The sequence below is a fragment of the Vanessa cardui genome, chromosome 1 (genome assembly GCF_905220365.1).
Source record: "Vanessa cardui chromosome 1, ilVanCard2.1, whole genome shotgun sequence".
NCBI classification, from domain to species: Eukaryota; Metazoa; Arthropoda; class Insecta; order Lepidoptera; family Nymphalidae; genus Vanessa; species Vanessa cardui.
In genome coordinates, this window is record NC_061123.1 from 16,535,870 (window position 1) to 16,555,139 (window position 19,270).

Consider the following 19,270-nt stretch of genomic DNA (forward strand, 5'->3'; position numbering starts at 1 on the left):
GTTTGTTTATTTCACTTTTGTAAGGGTTCTGTACAATAAAACATTTCACAATCGTCACAAATTATCAAAGTTTGTACTACATATATTTAACACACAATTGTCGAACGAAATTTGTGGATAAAAGTTCTCTCACAATGGCTAATGAAGCAAAGCGGTTAAAATTAAAATGAGTTAAACAGTTTTCTTAAAATTAAGCTACATGGAATATATACGGATAGTAATATATGGTGGTTACGACCCTCACTAATGAGGAAACGACTAGGAAGAGTATATGAGTCAACCGTGAACCGAGAGACTCAAAAATATTATTAATTATATACCTCTCTACCAAAAGAGATGAGTAGACTCAGCACACGAGTCGGTCACGCGTCTGTCTGCGGCCAATAAATACATTTGTCAGCGTTTCAAGCAGATTTGGCTGCAAGCGGCTTAAAGGGCGACGTTTAGAGTAATCCGGCGAGCGAACACGAGCCGCCGCCGCAAGCCGATGATCCGGCTCCGTGCCGGCCTGAGCCCGCGGCGCCTCCGACGCGACGCGACTGCGAAGGCACGACCGCTGATAATCTAATACTTTAGGATCGATTACCGCTCATACAAGTTATTTATTATTTTTGAAATAAAAATATATTCATCACATGCGTAAATTACATTTAAGTAATATGGCAACCGATACCGTCAACACAGCTAGCATAGCTTGGATAATCATAATCGCAACCCATAATAATTATACAGTCACCAAACCAAACTGGCTCAAAACAAAATACGCATATTTTTACGAGTATAAACTGCATTGCGGACAAAAACAATAACAAACTTTCAAATTGTAAAAATGTTTGCATTAAAAGAAGGAATTAATAAACAGGAAAAACCCTAACAAACACCGTAGAGTCATGATATGTGTAGAATGAAAAAAGTAGTGAAGGATATTGGTGTTGCCAGAGATGAGAATTAATAACAAAATGGCGGCGGTCCCGGCGGGCGGCGTCCCTTTGTCGTGCGTGCTCGCGTGATGGATGGACTCGCTCTACGGGGTCTTGTTTTTATATTTCTGTACTTTAGCTCACACGGCGAACCGAACAACTAAGTAGTGATGCTGCTTTTAATAAACATTGATCGAATTTTTATTGAAATTTTTGGTAACCAAATTGACTTCATGTTATTTTCGGTGACTTAAATACTATTATTTCCAATACTAGCGACCCGCCCCGGCTTTACATGGACAATACTGATACTAAATATACTGCAGATTTTTTTTACTTTCCGGCATCACATTAGAAACTTCTAACATTATCAGTTTCTCATTGTATGTCAGCTTATATAAAAAAGCTTCCTCTCGAATCACTCTATCTATTAAAAAACCGTATCAGTATTCTTACCGTAATTTTAAAGTTCTAAGCATACATAGGGGGTGAGCGAGGGTTTTTTGTATACCATGTAATAATGATAACCACAAAACTTGCCAGCTAAACTAGCAATAAAATCGACTGAATGTCCAAGTATATATACCAAACCGCACAACAGTATCGTGGTGGGCTGCAAGCTGCAAGGAACTTTGGAACCAGAGTTATTAACTTTAATTCCAAGTTTACTTTAAATTAGGAATTTGCATTAACAACTCTCACGATTATCAACAGACGTTTTTAATTACGATCGTTTTAAAAGTCGCACATATTTTCTTACCATAATGACATACATATTAGCCGTCCACCGACTTTTGATGTAAAATAAGAAGCACCTAAAGTATTATGTAATGTTACAATTACACATAAGGAATTTAACAATAAGTATAAAATTCAGAAGGAGGGAAAGCCAATGGGACTTCAAATACAAATAGTTTTGAGCATTATAATATAACCAACAACTAATAGTAATAATAGTTAAATAATTGTGTAGAACATATAAGCTATCTAAAAATGAATAAATACTAAACTCTTTTTATCCTTTATATTACTTGTATAGAGTGAGTTGAGTGTCTTTTTGTCGATGTGTTTTTAACACGAGGAATATAGAGAATATTTTAAGAATTGCATAACTTATTATTTATTCTAGATCTTTATTATAAGAAAATAGCTATGAAATCGTAGACATAGAAATAAGTTGATATTTTAAAGGTAAAGTTATCGGTTATTCAATTCATACGAAAAGAATAAATGCAAAATATTCGTGTTATTATATAAAGGCATAAACAAACAACGGAGTGATCGAACACGAACTCGAAACATTAACTCCAGTAAACAAAGGGAAAAGTATTAAAACTAAACATAGCGACTTGTCGCTGAACGTACAGTATTGTGATACGTTTTCAATTCATAATCCCGTGTCACAGAAGTTTCAACGAGCTCATAATTTCCCTTCCTCTTCCGTTATGTTTTTAGTGAAACTAGTTCATTTAAAGCTTCAAACAAATAATTCATCCGCCAGCAATTCCTGTCACAATTGCCCACGTAAGCTGGTGCACACTCGCTTAAAACTTGACGATTTCGACGATTAATAAAGATGAAGAAAATGATGCTTCAATATGTACATCATACACACATGATTGCATGGAGACATTGTACCTAATCAATATAGCAGAGCTTTAAGTATGATTTACATTTTATTCGTATTATTTATTTTATTTTAGGTAATATTAGTAAGTCATTTACTTTAAATACTATTTTATTTTAGGTAATAAATTAAAGGTATTAAATACTATTTTAAGTTAGGTTCATGAAGGTACGGACTAACATACAACTATACTATTTAAAAATAACGTAAATCCACCAACAAACACTACTATTCTGGTCTGTTTAGTGGAGACCTTATTGTGATAGTTTATAGTTTCTAGTGGCAGGCTGGATTGAGATTCTTAACAAATTGCTTATACTGACTTTACTACTTACTGACAATATGCTGACTTTATATATATATATAGCTATATAGTTCGCAGTGTGTAGTACTTATAGCCAACTAATCATGTTTCAAAGTTCCCATGAATCTTTCCAAAATTATGCCAAAATTCGTCCCAATTTTATTGGATAATTTTATTTGCAGCGTAAAACTGATAGATGTAAGACTAAGCCTTACTCAAACAATGAATGTACATAATACATAACATAGAAACATACTATATGAAGAGCGCGATATGTGATTGAATTTAAACGCAAAAGCCGTGTAAGTGTTGATAGCGGGCGTGTTAACGAGGCGCGCTGCAGGCGACGCCGCCGCCTCGCCGCCTCGCCGCGCGACACGGCCTCAGTAGTGAGGAAACTTGTCACAATAGACGTACCTACAAGTCTACACAGGCACACATATATAAATAACTATCACTATTCCAAAACAATACGGCACACACTGCTACAAATTATAATGTCCAGCAATTTCACAATAATATTTATTTTTTATTTAAAATATCGATGTCTTTTTCATTTCTTGATAAAAATATTTTAAGATGCAATTAAAGCACCAACTGTTTTTAGCACAATGTCACTTATGACATATTGTATAATTTTTCAACACCAATAACATTCATTAATATAGCATTTCTATTCCACTCGATTGATAAAACTATATAAATCTCAACTATGTTTAGAAATCTTTTTTATCTAATATAGGCTTACTGGCTTGACGACGATCATGCCTGACTGAATGCAATGATACAGTCTAGATCGTCGGAACGCGCTTGCTTAGAAATTGGCTATTCACTATTGAAGGCGCCCCATTTGCGGCAAATGTCGTTCAGGTAGCGAGAAATGCCATAAAGGCGACACATGTCTTGGAGGTTCGTACCAAAATGTCGAATACAAATATTACGCAAAAGCTGATAAAGATACAGTTCACGCTGAAAACACTGTATCTATATTGATGTAGTCAGCTTCATGACTATTAATATTGAATATGAATATATTGTATTTCAATTTTTACTCGGCGATCCAGGCGGGCGTCTATCCGTCTCGGTCGGTAACACCGAGCAGCAATAGTCAGTGTTTTATGTTATGGTTTAAAGCATAGGAGAGGGTTTTACTTGTGCACTGGGCACGAGAAAATATACCCATTTTTCGGATTCCGCTGCTTGCTCGGCTTCATGACAAATTCTGTCGCTCATTGCAACAAACCAATCCAATGCCCTTTCCCTAAAAGTAGCAATAACGGGCATTGGGCAACATTAACTGCATGACAAACGAGAATTTTCTCATAATCTGAAGATTGATTCTTGCCGTATCTGAATCAGCTACCTTTGGCAGTGATCCACGTGTTCTATTCCCTGTGATGTACAATTAATGCACTATTATAACTTTCCGTTATTCACTACAGAATTTCTCTTTCTTGTACCTAATATAAAGTATTGATTTTGTATTATTTTATACCCTTTTGTCTGTAAAATCAGATTACGGAAGTCGTGCAATACATAATAATAAATAAATAAAATAAAATAAAACAATAAATCGGAACTGATACGAGACACGATTTAACATCATTCGTATATTTGTCAGATAAATACATATCGGCTTCCAAGCAATAAATCAACATCAAAAGGGGTGGCGTTGTTCTCCGAGTCTCAGCGCTCGCGAGAAGGCACAATCCGGCTTCCAGACGGGTATCGATTAGACCACTCGGTGGAAATCGTGACATTATTCCACTTTATTTGGTAGTTATCGCAACAGGCAAGACTCAGACAGCGAGCGTGGAGCGTCTCGGCCACACTTCACAGCCCGCCGCTCGCGTCTCCGGCTGAATCCGACGCACGCTCCACGAGCTCAGCTCCAAATCGAAACAAATCAGATTTAAATATAATTTACTAGCTGCCCATCCTGACTTCGTACGAGTACCATAAGGATTTTATCGGTCGGTACTTTTTTCCGCATTTTCATTTAATCGATATCTGGATTAATTTTATCTCAGATGAAGTCCCGGCACACAACACATTATCTGATAGCCAGACGTACCGAAAACTAAAGAAAATAATTATGGTACATGAAAAATCAGTATCAAAAATGTATCGGCGTCGACACTCTCCGCTCCGGTTAGTCCCTTCGCACCGCCTGGTCTGCCCCGCTATCGCATCGCTCTGCGCGACAATAATCTCTATAATCATTTTTTCACGAGAATTCTAAGTTTGTGATGACTCCTAAGATATTAATTCAAGTTATATAATATTAAGGACATATATTTTCTAAGTTATGTATAAACTTAACAAAAAAAATAAAAAACATTCTTGTCGTGATTAATTTTGATGGATTTATTTCAGTTTTAATTTCCAACATCCAAACATTCTATATCTGCTTCTAAGAAGCAGATATAGAATGCTTCTGCTTGAAAGGCAAATTCTAAATCTCTTATACCCGAAGATACCCGAAAATTTGTACTAAGTTCAGATTAATGGAAATCAAAAACATCATCATTATTTTTAAAAAATGCCTGGAAACTATCAATTAATTTAGTTTTCGTCGCATGCAATACGAGTATACTTTCCTACACACTTATCGTACTAATCCAGATAATAGAATTGTTCTCTTGCGGAGTTGAGAGACGTAACTAGTTAATAACAAATTTTAACATTAACATAACAAATTACATCTCATGTGTCACTGACGCAACTTTAAATAAATTATTTATTTCAGACACAAATGCGGCGCCTGGCAACATTTTCTTATCCAAGTTATTATTGCGCTTTGTGGTGCATTGCCTTTCGATTGCCGTCAGTGTCTCATTCCATTCAACGCATCCGCTCGTACACTGACGTAGCGGCAGGAAAACGCAAATCTCGCCCCATCCTTGTATTCTGATACACTTTGGGTCTTCGGAGCCAAAAATCTGTACGAAAACATAGAACGGTCTAGGAAAAGGCTGACGAGTGAGAAGCCACACCGTAAATTAAATGACCAAAATCTTATATTACATTTAAGATTGTTTATTTAGTATGACAAGGCAACTAAATAAAATTTTAGATATAATATACACAAACTGATATGAAATATGAAAAAATATCTGATATTAATCAGTACTCGCTAAACGTATCATAAAGCACAAGTCATGAAATATTTGTTTAGCTTCATATTTCATTATTTTTTAGGAATAAAGAAAAAAAATTGAGTATGCAACCATCGCCGTCGAAAGTACATTATTTGCTTAACTTGTTCTTCTACTTTATCTGCTGTCAGTAGGTGACAGAAAACTTCGCCAAGAAACCTGCGACTGTTTCAGATATGTCACATGACACTCTGGCACATCCTTGAGTAGGATAATAATAAATTATAAGTATGTATATGATTCTGTTTATATCCATATAACATTTTTCACGTTTTGTTGATTTTTTTTAAGGTGTTTATTATGTATTCTATGGGAAACATTCTCAAATTTCAAGAGTTGAAGTAAAATATTCAGCCACACGGCCGTTCCAAATACTCGGTTACCTTAAGACAGCTCGTGATATTATATGGAACGATTAACTTTTCGCTGTAATGCATTAGGAATTTAAATCATTTGTTATTGTTTTTCGACTCGCTGTGTTTCGTCTTATTTGATGTTAAGTTGTAATTAATGGACGAAGTTCTTCGGCAGCTATCTCACGCAGCTCGCCGACGCCAACAAAAGTATAAACAGTTTGTTGGTATAATTTCATCCTAATATACCCGGCGAATGGTCCGGGCGCACACGCGTTATATTTCCACTGTTTTATTTGTAAAAAAGTCACCAAAAAGAAAAAGTAAAACTCTTTATATAATATACAAGCATAACAAATTAATGGAGGTCTATCCAACAACTTCAAACTGTTGGTTTTACTGTTGAAGCCAAGTTGCAATGGGGCCCCATATTGGCGGATTGGCGAGTAGACTGAGTTCTGCGGCATTTGCGGTCAAAAAAATTAGATTATGTACCGATGTTGATACGGCTCGCTTAGTATATATTAGTTACTTCCACAGTATAATGTCATACGGTATTGTGCTGTCGGGCAACGCAGCCGCTATCCATACTATATTTGAGCTGCAGAAGAGAGCTATTCGCGCAATCTATAACCTAGGAGCTAAAGAATCGTTAAGGAATAAATTTAAAGCAATCAAGATATTGACTGTTGCTTCTCAATATATATTCTGCAATTTTATGTATGTACGAAATAATATTAATGATTTGATGAGAATATAATGTATAGAGAATATAATACGTGATACTCATAGCATTGGTACAAGGAACAAACAAAAAAAAAACAAAACTTGTTACTCCTGTTAGTCGACTACATAGAGTCAGTAACTCCTTTGTGGGGCAATGTATACGGTTTTACAACATGATCCTAGAAAGCTTTCAAAATGCCTCTGTTGCCAAATTAAAAAAAATATTGAGGAACGCTTGTGTCCAAAAGGTTATTATACAATTAATGAGTTTATGATCGATAACACACTTTGGGAATGAAACGATCCTGGCTATTTCATTTCATATTAAATTGTTTACATAATATATGAGACAAAAAAAATAAATACCCGCTGAGTTTCTTTCGCCGGTTCTTCTCAGGTCAGAGTATTTTCTTTTCCGAACCGGTGGTACTGTTTCAATTGACCATCAATAAGAAAGTGTATATTGAATAAAGTAATACTTCTATATTGAATAAAGTTATTTGAATTTGAGTGGTGATTAGTTGGCATCCTGTCAACATAAGCATCAGGTCTGGTGAGGTCTGGGTTACCTAGGTTATGTAACTGTGAAGCCATTGTAATTACAGGATACTATAGAGTACTAAGGTAGAAAGGTCAGATTTTCTTTCTCGTTTTTGATACCATAAGAAAGTTACCTAGGACCTTTCGAAGCTATGGTGGGATTTGGGTTATACGGGATAATTTCCTACTAAACCACTGCAATTACCGTTTTTATTACGTATCGGAGTTTGCGGGATCGTATTAATCATAAAATTTTAAGTTTTTCAGTATCGAATCAGTTTTTTATTCACATTGGGATGTAACGCTGCGACAACCTTCGGCTTATTTTTGTAGAACATCTTTATTATTGTTTTTACGTTATCGGTGCGCATGAATCGAGATGCAGCCCCTCTGTCGTGTAACAAACGACAAACCAGCGCTGGACGACAAGTTGTGCTGATTGTAACTGTAACGTTTTCTCTATAAACACAACTACGGGTGTGTGAGATATCCTCGCAAGATCAACTAATCATAGCCATCTTAATAATTAGAGTTGATACTCATACAAAGTTAATCTATGAAAATATTCCAACATTAAAAAAATTATCTGTAAAATTAAGATTATACCGATGTACTCGAAATAAATACACACACACACACACACACATTTGTTTAAAACATATATGTATATCTATATTACAAAAAACTAATAATCAAATGTCTTTTTTTTATTCAAATAATTAAAACCATATGCAAACAAGACCGTAACATAAAAAAGAAAAACGAAAAAATAAGGAATTTGAAATCGAAGTCACAACATAATTGCGTAAGTTACTGAGGTCAGCAGTTCCGGTATCATAGATTACTTACGTAGCCGTGGAAGTAACACAATGTCGGTCGAAGAGAGGCCAGAACGAGTAGTCTCGGCACGTGGAGCGAGCACTGTGCGACCGGCGAGCCCGTCAGACAGTCACAGTGAACGCAGCGACGTGAGCGCGTGCTACCATGACGCGATCATTTACACGCAAGGAGGTCGAGGAGCGCAACCACAAGGACAATGCGGCCATCATCATCGACAACGTCGTCTACGACGTGACGCGCTTCCTCGAGGACCACCCGGGCGGAGTGGAGGTGCTCCTCGACAACGCCGGCAAGGACGCCTCGCGCTGCTTCCGCGACGTCGGCCACAGCGACGACGCCAAGCTCTGGCGGAGCGAGTTCAAGATCGGCGAAGTGGTGAAGGAGGAGCAGTGGGAGATCCTTTGCCAGGAATCGGAAACGACACAGGGACGAGACGAACTCACACTTGCGGGCCTTCTGAACGTGTGGTTACCTCCGCTCGCCTTAGCCGCCCTGGCCATCGTCGCTTATATCTACTTATTCTAAAACGAAACGAATAAGTAATTATTAGTTTAAGGTGTCGGGTGGATCTGGAATGTTGGAAAGGTTGAAATGAGAATCTCGTCGTGGAAGGCAGTCAAGCTGATCATACAAACGCGTTACGCGTTAATACTCAAAAATATTAAGTTAAAATAAAAACAATGTTGTTTACAAGTGCAATCTTACCGTACTTGCAAGTCATCCTGCGTCGTTAAAAAACCTGATTTAGCACAATGTGACAATGTATTTATTTTAACTAAATTTATATTGAAAATTACTCATAATTATACAAACTCCAGGAATCAATACGATGCAGATACATAGAAGCTATCTCATTACTATGGAATGTGGATTTCTACTTCATCAATAGAGCATATCGTTTTTATTTGCGAATATTGTAATCAACGCAGATATGTTCCGTCTAAAAAAATACCACGACCAAAAAGCGGTGTATTTTTAGACTTTGTACATAGTTTAATGTATATTTTGTTACAATATGTTAGTGTCAAAACGTTCTTTGCGAGGTTTTATGTGCGGCATATTATTGGATGGGTGCCATTTTTTATGTTAACTTGAAGATATAATGTACTTAAAACAAAAAATGCTGTGGTGTTAACGAGTTATTAGGTTTATGGAATAGTTTTTAATTGTAATAATTTATACGATTGTGAACGTTTTACATGTATAAAAAGAATTTACATAAGTTACGTATTGAATAAGAAAGAATTAAAAAAACATTTTTGTAATTATTTAAATAAATTACCCACGAAATAATAATTAAAAAAAAGGTAATTACCTTCTTACGTAAATTGAAATCAAGATAATTTATTAATTCTCTTAAAAATAATTACTGTAGTCCGTTTTACAAGAAGTACGATATAAATAAAAAAAAAATATCGTTTCCATATTATTACTAATTTATTTTTACCAGTATTACCTATTAAAGATTTACTGAACAGCAAAATCGATACTAGTTTATAATGAGGTCGCAAGTATGAGGTGTAGCAGTAGGCGAGTGGTCTTCGCTGGCTTGCGGGCTATTCGGAACGAGTACGCCGCACGGCGACTTATGAGACGCACACAGACAAGGTCGCTCGCAGAGCCGTCGTGTGCGCATTATAATTTTATTACTGTTATAATTGACTGGCTTCATACGAATAAAAATTCTCGAATAAATTTCTGTGTTGTCTTATGTAATTGTTATTAACACACGCAGAACCGTTTTAACCTACAGTAATAGAGGGCAACACGAGTCTGGGCGACTAGTCTGCGACTGTAGTTGAGACGCCCCAGTAGGTCTCTTAACTTTTTAAGCGGATCGCTGCACCCTGCTTGTCATTAAGACAGAGCTAAACACAGTTAAGTGCTTGTGTTATAGTAATTTTTTATGTCTTCAAATACACCATTATGAATTTTAACATATGAAATTTGTTACTCATGAGAATTGTACAATATACCATGGAATTCTTATTTATATATAATAAATATTAATCGCCTCCTTTTGCGACTTAAAGAAATAGGGAAAGATGTGTCAGCTGCCAAATGCCGCGGCGCAGTCCTGTTGTCCATCGGATTAGGAAGGTGAAGTAAAGGACGCCCGCGTGTGTTTGCTCTTGCAGTTTTTCGCTATTCACAATCTCGTCCGGAGATAGTCATAAAATACAAACATATCTTAACCTAAGATTTCAAAAAAGCTGGGCGTATGCATTGATGTAAGGATGGAGCATAAACTCAACCAACTCCTTATGTGTTTGCTGAAAATATTCTTGATATAGTCTCTGTGGTAGATTATTTTTTAAATTAGCAGTCAATGTTTTGTTTGACCGTAGCGTGTCACAAATGAACCAAGACTGGAGAAAGCTTTTTCTTCAAAATCTTACATTGCAGTTCCCCGTCAACGCAAACATTCTCTCGGTTCAGGAGTAACAAGCAAGTATCGTCATTGTGTACTGTTACTCAAACAAAGAAAAGGTAAAATAATTCACATCAAAATAAGTAATTATCCAAGTTTAATTTGGGAAAGTCTAACGAAAACTATTTTGATGTAATACAAATGGGCCACTATCCAGAGATATTACGTTAGTGCTGAGTTTTCCGGCGTTGGTCATATGCAGAGGCAATCAAAGCAAGCCTAATCCTAAAGTATGACCCATGTAGTGCAAGGAGTTAATATTATGATGGCAGCTGTACTTACAATACAATACTCTTATCTTATTACCTAAAATTAATACTCACCGCTGAGTCACGGTGACGAGCAATCGCGACGCAAGAAATAAAGATAACACAATAGTATCTAAAGTCGAGTGGGGACGCGTTTTCAACGGAGACAACAGTAGCTCGCCGGTTCCGCCACACGCCAGCTGACTGCAACGCATGCGATATGGCAGAATTAAAACGTTTCTCGCGCAAAGAAATCGCCGAGCAAAGTACTAGTAAACAGGCTTTGTTTATAATCCAAAACCAGGTGTACGATGTGACGAAGTTCCTCGACGACCACCCCGGAGGCCACGAGGTGCTCCTCGACGTCATCGGCAAGGATGCGAGCACGGACTTCAATGACATCGGCCACAGTAGTGACGCCAAGGACTTGATGAAGAAGTACCACATCGGCGAGGTGATTGACGAAGACAAGATAACATACCAAAAAGCAAAAGTGGCCTGGGACGACTCCGATGAGACCGGCGAGTCCGCGAACGACAGCTTCCTCAACTCGTGGAAGTTTCCCGTTGTGCTGGGTTTGCTGATGACGGTGCTGTACACGTATATCTTCGGGTAGAGTCCAGTTATGTACAGTATAGTATAAAGACATTTTTCTTCTCACTAAAACTATACTTGACGTCAAATGTTGTTACAAGTGAGTGATGCTAAGATACTTAGAGTAATTATTTTTTGTTTAGAAGTTTTATTTATTTATTTTAATTCACTTTGAATTCTCTACGATTTTTTTAAATATTTTGGTTGTATAATAAAATAATACTTTTATTTGGTTTTTGTTAATATTTAAATTTCACCTCTGTACATATGCGAAAACTTAACTACTCGGTAAGATCAATCCTCACAGCTGTATATAACTATTTTTCTTATGAGGTATTATAATTCAGTCATTTTAGCAAACCGTCAAATGAGCATCCGATACGGGCTGTCCAATAGAGGGTATCGTTACGCGATCATCCTCGCTTTTTACCGCACGATGTGTCGTAACATATCGTAACATACGAGCATTTCGTTAACTGTTACCAACGAGTTATTGGGTAAAGTGTAAAATAACCAACATACGTTGATATCTAACTTCACGCACCAATAATGTTTGCGCAATCCTTAAAGAGTCACTATAAGGCACCCATTTTGATTGTAACTTTTCAATACACATTGAGCAATTTTTATCCCTCGATACTTAAGCTTATGTCTGTCTGTATCGTTGGTGCTCGTAATCGGATACACTGGTTTTGATAAATTATTTTAAGGTGATGTTCTTAGCTAAGATTAGAGGCAACAAGTTGACGTGAGGATGTGACCATCTTCTAGTCTAATTGATGCGAAATCTAGTATCCTGTAACCTAAATGATATTACTATGACAGGATTACCCTGACCTGCTTAGTATATCCTTAATAGTAACCTTAACAACTTAGTAATCCTTAAGGGGTTTTTAATGTTTTCATTTAAGTTTTTTACGTGCAGTTCAATATTTTTCTGTTGTAAAACTTCTTTTACATATTATTTACTATTCAGGCCTTAGCGCCTGTGATAACCGATGTGGCGTATTGTAATCTATAAATTAAAATTAAATGTAATATAAATTAAAGTAGGCTAATAAAATCACTTATAGGTGCTATATATGCAGAGAAAGTTAAATATATTCCACATTTGAAGAGACAAACTAATAATATATATATATATATATATATATATATATATATATATATATATATATATATATATATATATATATATATATATACATGTATATACGATTTTATAGGCTGATCCCAGAGTATATCCCATAATTATTCTTTAAAATACAACACTTATTTATAATTGACTTTCATATTCAATGAATTCCTGATTTATATAGCCTGAAGTTTTATTTAAATCACTGACAAATTAGTTTAATCAACTTCTAATTCTGCAATTACTTGCTGATAAATATAATTTTGAGCGGATTATCTGATAAATCGTCGATAATATAGCACCGACTCGACGGCTCGAAAAATGTTTCGATAACATTTCTCAAGCATATGTTTTTCTCTACTAGCAATGTTTTTACACTTTGTAAGTTGCAAAGCAGATCGGAGCAACTCTCCCTAAATAAGCTCGATGCTATTGCAAGAGCTTACTAAGATAGGCAACCGCGTGTCTGTCTAAAGTCAGCTGTGGTAACGGGGAACTAACCAAGCTACGGAACCATAGTCATAAGATAAGGGTAAGGGTAGAATAGTGATCGAACTATGGTTTTTAGTGCCTAGTTTTCTTATTTCCTAGGCACTGGGTAAAGCGATCTGAACACTCGCTCCTGTCCACTGAACTGAACTCCATGCCGTACACCTGACAGTGCGACTTTGCCATTTATTCAGTGTAGGCGATACGAAACGGCACGAATAATTCAAAAATCCGAATCAAACTATGAGGCTGGATTTAAATAAGAATTCATTAGTCAAGTAAGTAAAATCACTCACTGTTCGAGTGACTGTTTGCCTCACTTATAATATTGTACCACCACAATAGGAACAATAATTTAACGCAATATTACAGGCTGTCAAATCTATAGACGCCATAATATACTCGTAGTTACACTACGTCGAATGAAAACTTAATACTTTACAGTAATAATAATTAATTACAAAGAAATAAAAAAAATATTACAATTACGCACCTATAAGAAGATTAAATGATAGGAATTTAATTATTAACCACATCAGTTCCGAAATTACAAGATACTTTACTTTTCATAATCACGAGATGCTTCTAGATTATCTTTTTCATGGCTTTTAAAATTAATGTCATATCATTGCGCGTTTGATGACGTTTATGTGCGGAATTCAAATTGTATTATTCAAAACTTGTTTATGTATTTGTCTCAATACGTGATTCATATAACACAGCGCTGTCTGGATTAAGGCATACATTTTTTTGCAACTGCAAACACGCGACAAAGCCACATAAAGCTGATTGTCTGTACTGTAAACTGAACGAGTCAGGTTTGAAATGGTTTGATATTTCAAACCATTTCATCCATCTTCTTATTAGAAGAAACCAGGATATAAACAAAAAATCATGTGCGCCGCATATATTTATATTCAGAGTATATTTATTTTTAAATGCAAAGGTATGATATAACACGATTGGAACTCTTCAAAAAGATTTTAACCTGATGAGCCCTGGTTTCATAAAATCCCTTTCGTGTACTATCTAAGTGACGGAATTCACCAAAAAAATACTCTAATACCTGTGAGTATATTTTACAGAATCAAATACCATATTACTACCATATTACTGAGGAATTATAATGTGGTCTGCCTGCGTCTTGGAACCGCAGCCAACTGGTTAAATCAGCCATCTAATTAAGCAGCTAGCCGCTAAATTAAACGCCGGCTCCTAGTTAAAAGGCTAGCCCGCTTGTAAAATGAATGGTCGTCACTGAACGTCCAATCACCTGGCTGATTGAATGGTTAGCCCGTTGGTCTGGGCTGATGTTGTGTTAGGCGGTTGATTTGAATTTAGTACTTTTATTTTTCACCTGCAGCGCTAGTATCAACAACAACAAATATGGCGGAACAATACGACCGTGCAGTTAAAGTTAAACATTATTTTTCTGTTAAAATTTATAGAATAACTGTTTAAAAAAGTGTTCAATCGTGGAAATTTCAATAAATACACCAGCCCTAGCTGAGAAAACGTTGGACTGCAGAAAAAGTTTTGGAGGTTATAAATTATATACAAAATGCTAGGGTGACCATGAATGATGGTTGCGGTTTAGTAAATCGCTCCAGGAGGAGGCGGACTATCTGCCCTCTCCCCCAGTACCATTCCCATCATGCGAATTTACTCCGTCCTTAAGATATTAGCAAAAACTAATCTTACAATTCTAACCTTTAAACTTTATCAACAATTTAGAAACTCAGTGGCCTTCGGCGCTACGGGATGTGACATGTTGTTGCACCCCCTTCGCGCCTTCAGTTTCTTAAAAAATACTCTAGGGGTAAGGCCGACAAGACCACATAGAGTCGCAGTAAAAAGTCAGTTTTGAGTTAATTTTCAATAAAAAGTCAAGTGTACACGTCTAAACTTTCTACTTCTATTTTATTTAAAAGATTTTTTTTAATTTTTATTATTTGTGGAGGAATATGATATTCTAAACCCAACCAGAGCATTTAATATTTAAAAGAAAATCCACGAATGATCCCACGGTTTAAATTTAATAAAAGTGATTATTTGAAGTTACTTGGTTCTATTTCATGCTGCATAAAATCTCATAGTCACCCTAGATAACTAGATGGCGATAAACATTCAGCCAAGTGGTTGGACGTTGTGTTCGACAAAATCGCTGACTGAAGATTAGCCCTTTACTAGGAGCCGGCGTTTAATTAAGCGGCTAGCTGCTTAACTAGCGGACTGATTTAACCAGTTGGCTGCGACATACATAAATTGAAATAACGTAATTTTTTATCAAAAACTAGCTATATTTAAAGATATCAAAACGACAGACTTGCTGTGATCACAAAGTAAATTTTTATGCCTTTCGCTTTGAACTCCATGGTATGCACAAAGGAACCCTCGATTGGAATAGTGCACTTCCATTTCACCAACTCTCAGCTACAAATATGAAATTGCCTATTAATTTTATTAAAAACTGTAAATTATCAAATGAAATGACATATATTATGAAATGTATGTAATTTTACAAATTATAAAAATGAGTAATTATATAATTAAATTGTCATGTTCAAAATTTCTGCACGTTCTGGTATGAAAATTAACCTTAGAAAATTAAAGAATTTACTTCGGGGTTCACCATATGTGCGTCTTTAAATTTTAAATGAAAAAAAATGTAAGCGTTGGCAACTTATCAAACTGATTTTGTCGAGTGTCGCTGTCGGTGCAAACTGCAAGTTGTCAATGTCAATGTCACTGTTTAACAGCATCAAGGTGTCGGCTTCCCAAATCCAAAACAGAAGACCGAGATATAGTTTTAGTGATTTCATACTTTTAAATAAATATACGATTATTAAGCAAACTTTATGCAATCATTTTGAAACCATTTTTAGCTAGCTACCAAAGCCTTCAATGGAATATTTTGCATATACCTAAAAGTAAACAAGGGTAGTATGGTATAAACAAGATCACCTTTTAATTGCACAGCCAAGTATATTTTCACTGCTTAATCAGTTTATATAAAATAAAATAAAATGAAACTGGTAAGTCTATTCCGAGTGACAATTAAATATTCCTAGTGTTAAAAAGTCTACTTAATTTCTGTATATTTTTAGTACTGTTTAAGCAGTGACGCGTCCAAGCCATGCTTTGTGCTGTCATTCAAAGAGCTACTTATAATGCTGGATTGTGGACTATCGGCGCACTCTGTTCTGAACTTCCTGCCTCTCCCACCAGTGCCCAGCACCAGACTGGCATCTCTGCCAAACTACACGCCGCCACATGTCAATGATCCATTGCTTGAAGGGGTAAATGCTTTGTAATACATTAAAATGTACTTTAAAAATACACAACTGACAACTTTCTCACCAAAAGAATACCGAAAGTTAACTTCAGCATTCTTCCTTTTAAGAAGTAAGGCTCACCGAGACTCAGGTTGCAGCCTCTTGGGTGTTAGTGCCCCATGCAAATGCTGCAAATTATATATTATTAGACTCTTAGACCTATGTTATTGTACCATTTATAAATAAGTAGGGGGAGACAATTAAATTAAATGATAGATATAATTTATTAACTACTTTTGTTTGATTTATAAAATATTGAATGTACCCATTATTTACTCAATAAAGGAAACCAAAAAAGTGTTTATTAAAAGTAATATTTCTTCTGGTAATTTTTCAATTTCTTTTTGATGCTTTGTAGGAATTAAAAGAATGCTGTGGCAGAGTATTTGTAGATAGTATACCGGAGTTCTGTCCACCCCTGGACAAAGTTGTAGACTTCTCCCAGCTGGATGTCATCCTCATCTCAAACTATACATGCATGATGGCATTACCTTTTATCACCGAAGAGACTGGATTTAAGGGTCAAGTGTACGCCACGGAACCTACTCTACAGATAGGAAGGTCAGGAACATAATGTAATATGGTCTCAATGGCTCTACATCTGTTGTCTAGTAGAGTATGTTTAAGAAAAATGCATATGAATTTTAGGTTCTATTTAGAGGAGCTATCAGAATGGGTATCGTCGTGCGGCAGCAGCAGCGGTGCCGCCAAGCGGTGGAAGGAGCTGGTGCACTTGCTGCCCCCGCCGCTGGCGCTGGCGGCGCGGCCGCGCGCCTGGCGCCGCCTGTTCAGCCCCGCCGCGCTGGCGCGCGCGCTGTCCCGCGTGCGCGTCGTGGGCTACGACGAGCGTGTCGATATTTACGGCGCTCTGGACGCCACCGCCGTGAGCTCCGGTTTCTGCCTCGGCTCCGCCAATTGGGTACTGCGGTCTGCGCACGAGAAGGTACAGCTCTGCCCGTCTGGACCCGAGCATTCGCAGGCCGCCGCTCACACGTAGCTCTGTGCAGGTGGCGTACGTGAGCGGCTCGAGTACGCTGACGACGCACCCGCGGCCGATTAACCAGGCGGCACTGCGCGGCGCGGACCTTTTGGTTCTGGCGGCGCTGACGCAGACGCCGGCGCACAACCCCGACCACATGCTGGGCGACCTGTGCGTCCACGCCACGGTGACGCTGCGTGCGGGCGGCTCCGTGCTGTGCCCCGTGTACCCGAGCGGCGTGCTGTACGACTTACTCGAGTGTCTTTCGGCGCACCTGGAAGGTGCGGGGCTGGCGCATGTGCCGCTCTACGTGGTCTCTCCGGTGGCGGACTCGTCGCTGGCCTACAGCAACATCCTGGCCGAGTGGGTGTCGGTGGGCAAGCAGGCGCGCGTGTACCTGCCCGAGGAGCCCTTCCCGCATGCGGCGCTCGTCCGCGCCGGCAGGCTCAAGCACGCGCGCTCCTTGCACGACGACGCCTTCAGCGCCGACTTTCGGCAGGTGAGTCTCTTGTTCCTTTCCCTCGATTACTACAGCGACCAGTCACTGACTCGACACCGTTTATCCGTAGCCGTGCGTAGTCTTCTGCGGACATCCGAGCCTACGCTTCGGTGCGGCCGTACATCTCGTCGAGCTATGGGCCAACAACCCGGCCCACGCCATCATCTTTACGGGTGAGCGATCCAAAAATGCGGTTGCACGAAAATCGCAACGATCGGTGGAATTCGCCACGGACACCTCACACGCCTGAATATATTTGTGCTTCGCAGAGCCGGATTTCCCGTACGTGGAGGCCCTGGCGCCATTCCAGCCGCTGAGCATGAAAGCGTTCCACTGCCCCATCGACACGTCGCTCAACTACTCGCAAGCCAACAAGCTGGTGCGCGAGCTGCGGCCGCGCGAGCTGGCGCTGCCCGAGCAGTACGCGGGCGGCGGCGCGCGGCCGCACATCAGCGCCGACGCGCCCACCGTGGTGGTGCGGCGCGGCGCCGCGCGCTCGCTGTCCGTGCGCCGCCGCGCCGCGCGCGCCACGCTGTGCGGCGCGCTGGCGGCGCGCGCCACGCCGCGCGAGCTGCGCGCCGGCCTGCGCGCCGCGCCGCTGAGCGCCGCGCTGCGCGTGCGCGACGCGCGCCTCGAGCTGGTGGCGCCGCCGGGCCCCGCGCCCGCGCCCGCGCCGCGCCTGCACTGGAGCGCGCTGGACGTGGAGGCGCTGGTGCGCGCGCTGACGCGCGAGGGCGTGACGGAGGCGCGCGTAGAGGCGAGCGCGGACGGCTGCATCGTGCACCTGCCGCGCCACGACACGCTGGTGCACGTGGAGCGCCACGCCACGCACGTGTTCTGCGAGGGCCGCGCCGACGTGCGCCAGGCGCTGCGCCGCGCCATCGCCTCGTGCCTGCCGCACATCTAGGCGCACCATGCACGCACGCACGGTGCCATTCGAGAGGAGCACTCGTGTCGGTGGATTTTCTTTGTACATATTATGTTTGCGACCGAGTTATACAAAAGATGAAAATAAAGATATGAGTCTGAATAAAACGATCGTTTTAATGTATGCCATTAATGTATTCATAAATATTTAACACTTAGTGGTAT

The 19,270-nt window shown here is 39.0% G+C and overlaps 3 protein-coding genes across 3 annotated transcripts; all 3 read left to right on the plus strand.

Moving 5' to 3' along the window:
* Window positions 1-8,488: 8,488 nt before the first annotated feature.
* Window positions 8,489-9,724, plus strand: LOC124533497 (cytochrome b5-like). Its single transcript, XM_047108831.1, has one exon. It carries the CDS (start codon window positions 8,613-8,615, stop codon window positions 8,991-8,993), a length of 381 nt encoding a protein of 126 aa, XP_046964787.1. The 5' UTR covers window positions 8,489-8,612; the 3' UTR covers window positions 8,994-9,724.
* A 1,565-nt stretch (window positions 9,725-11,289) lies between these two features.
* On the plus strand, window positions 11,290-11,969 carry LOC124533235 (cytochrome b5-like). Its single transcript, XM_047108441.1, has one exon. It carries the CDS (start codon window positions 11,368-11,370, stop codon window positions 11,761-11,763), a length of 396 nt encoding a protein of 131 aa, XP_046964397.1. The 5' UTR covers window positions 11,290-11,367; the 3' UTR covers window positions 11,764-11,969.
* A 3,951-nt stretch (window positions 11,970-15,920) lies between these two features.
* LOC124536028 (integrator complex subunit 9) lies at window positions 15,921-19,208 on the plus strand. The gene is made up of 7 exons (XM_047112463.1): window positions 15,921-16,400; window positions 16,473-16,664; window positions 17,059-17,261; window positions 17,349-17,643; window positions 17,708-18,178; window positions 18,249-18,351; window positions 18,448-19,208. The coding sequence occupies exons 1-7, from the start codon at window positions 16,392-16,394 to the stop codon at window positions 19,083-19,085; spliced, it is 1,911 nt and encodes a 636-aa protein (XP_046968419.1). The 5' UTR covers window positions 15,921-16,391; the 3' UTR covers window positions 19,086-19,208.
* The last annotated feature ends 62 nt before the right edge of the window (window positions 19,209-19,270 follow it).

Coding starts and splice junctions, on each gene's coding strand:
- LOC124533235 (XM_047108441.1), top strand. CDS start 11,368: ATGGCAGAATTAAAACGTTTCTCGCGCAAAGAAATCGCCGAGCAAAGT.
- LOC124536028 (XM_047112463.1), top strand. Junction 17,644..17,707: donor TGCGGTCTGCGCACGAGAAG/GTACAGCTCTGC, acceptor AGCTCTGTGCAG/GTGGCGTACGTGAGCGGCTC. Junction 18,352..18,447: donor CCACGCCATCATCTTTACGG/GTGAGCGATCCA, acceptor TGTGCTTCGCAG/AGCCGGATTTCCCGTACGTG.
- LOC124533497 (XM_047108831.1), top strand. CDS start 8,613: ATGACGCGATCATTTACACGCAAGGAGGTCGAGGAGCGCAACCACAAG.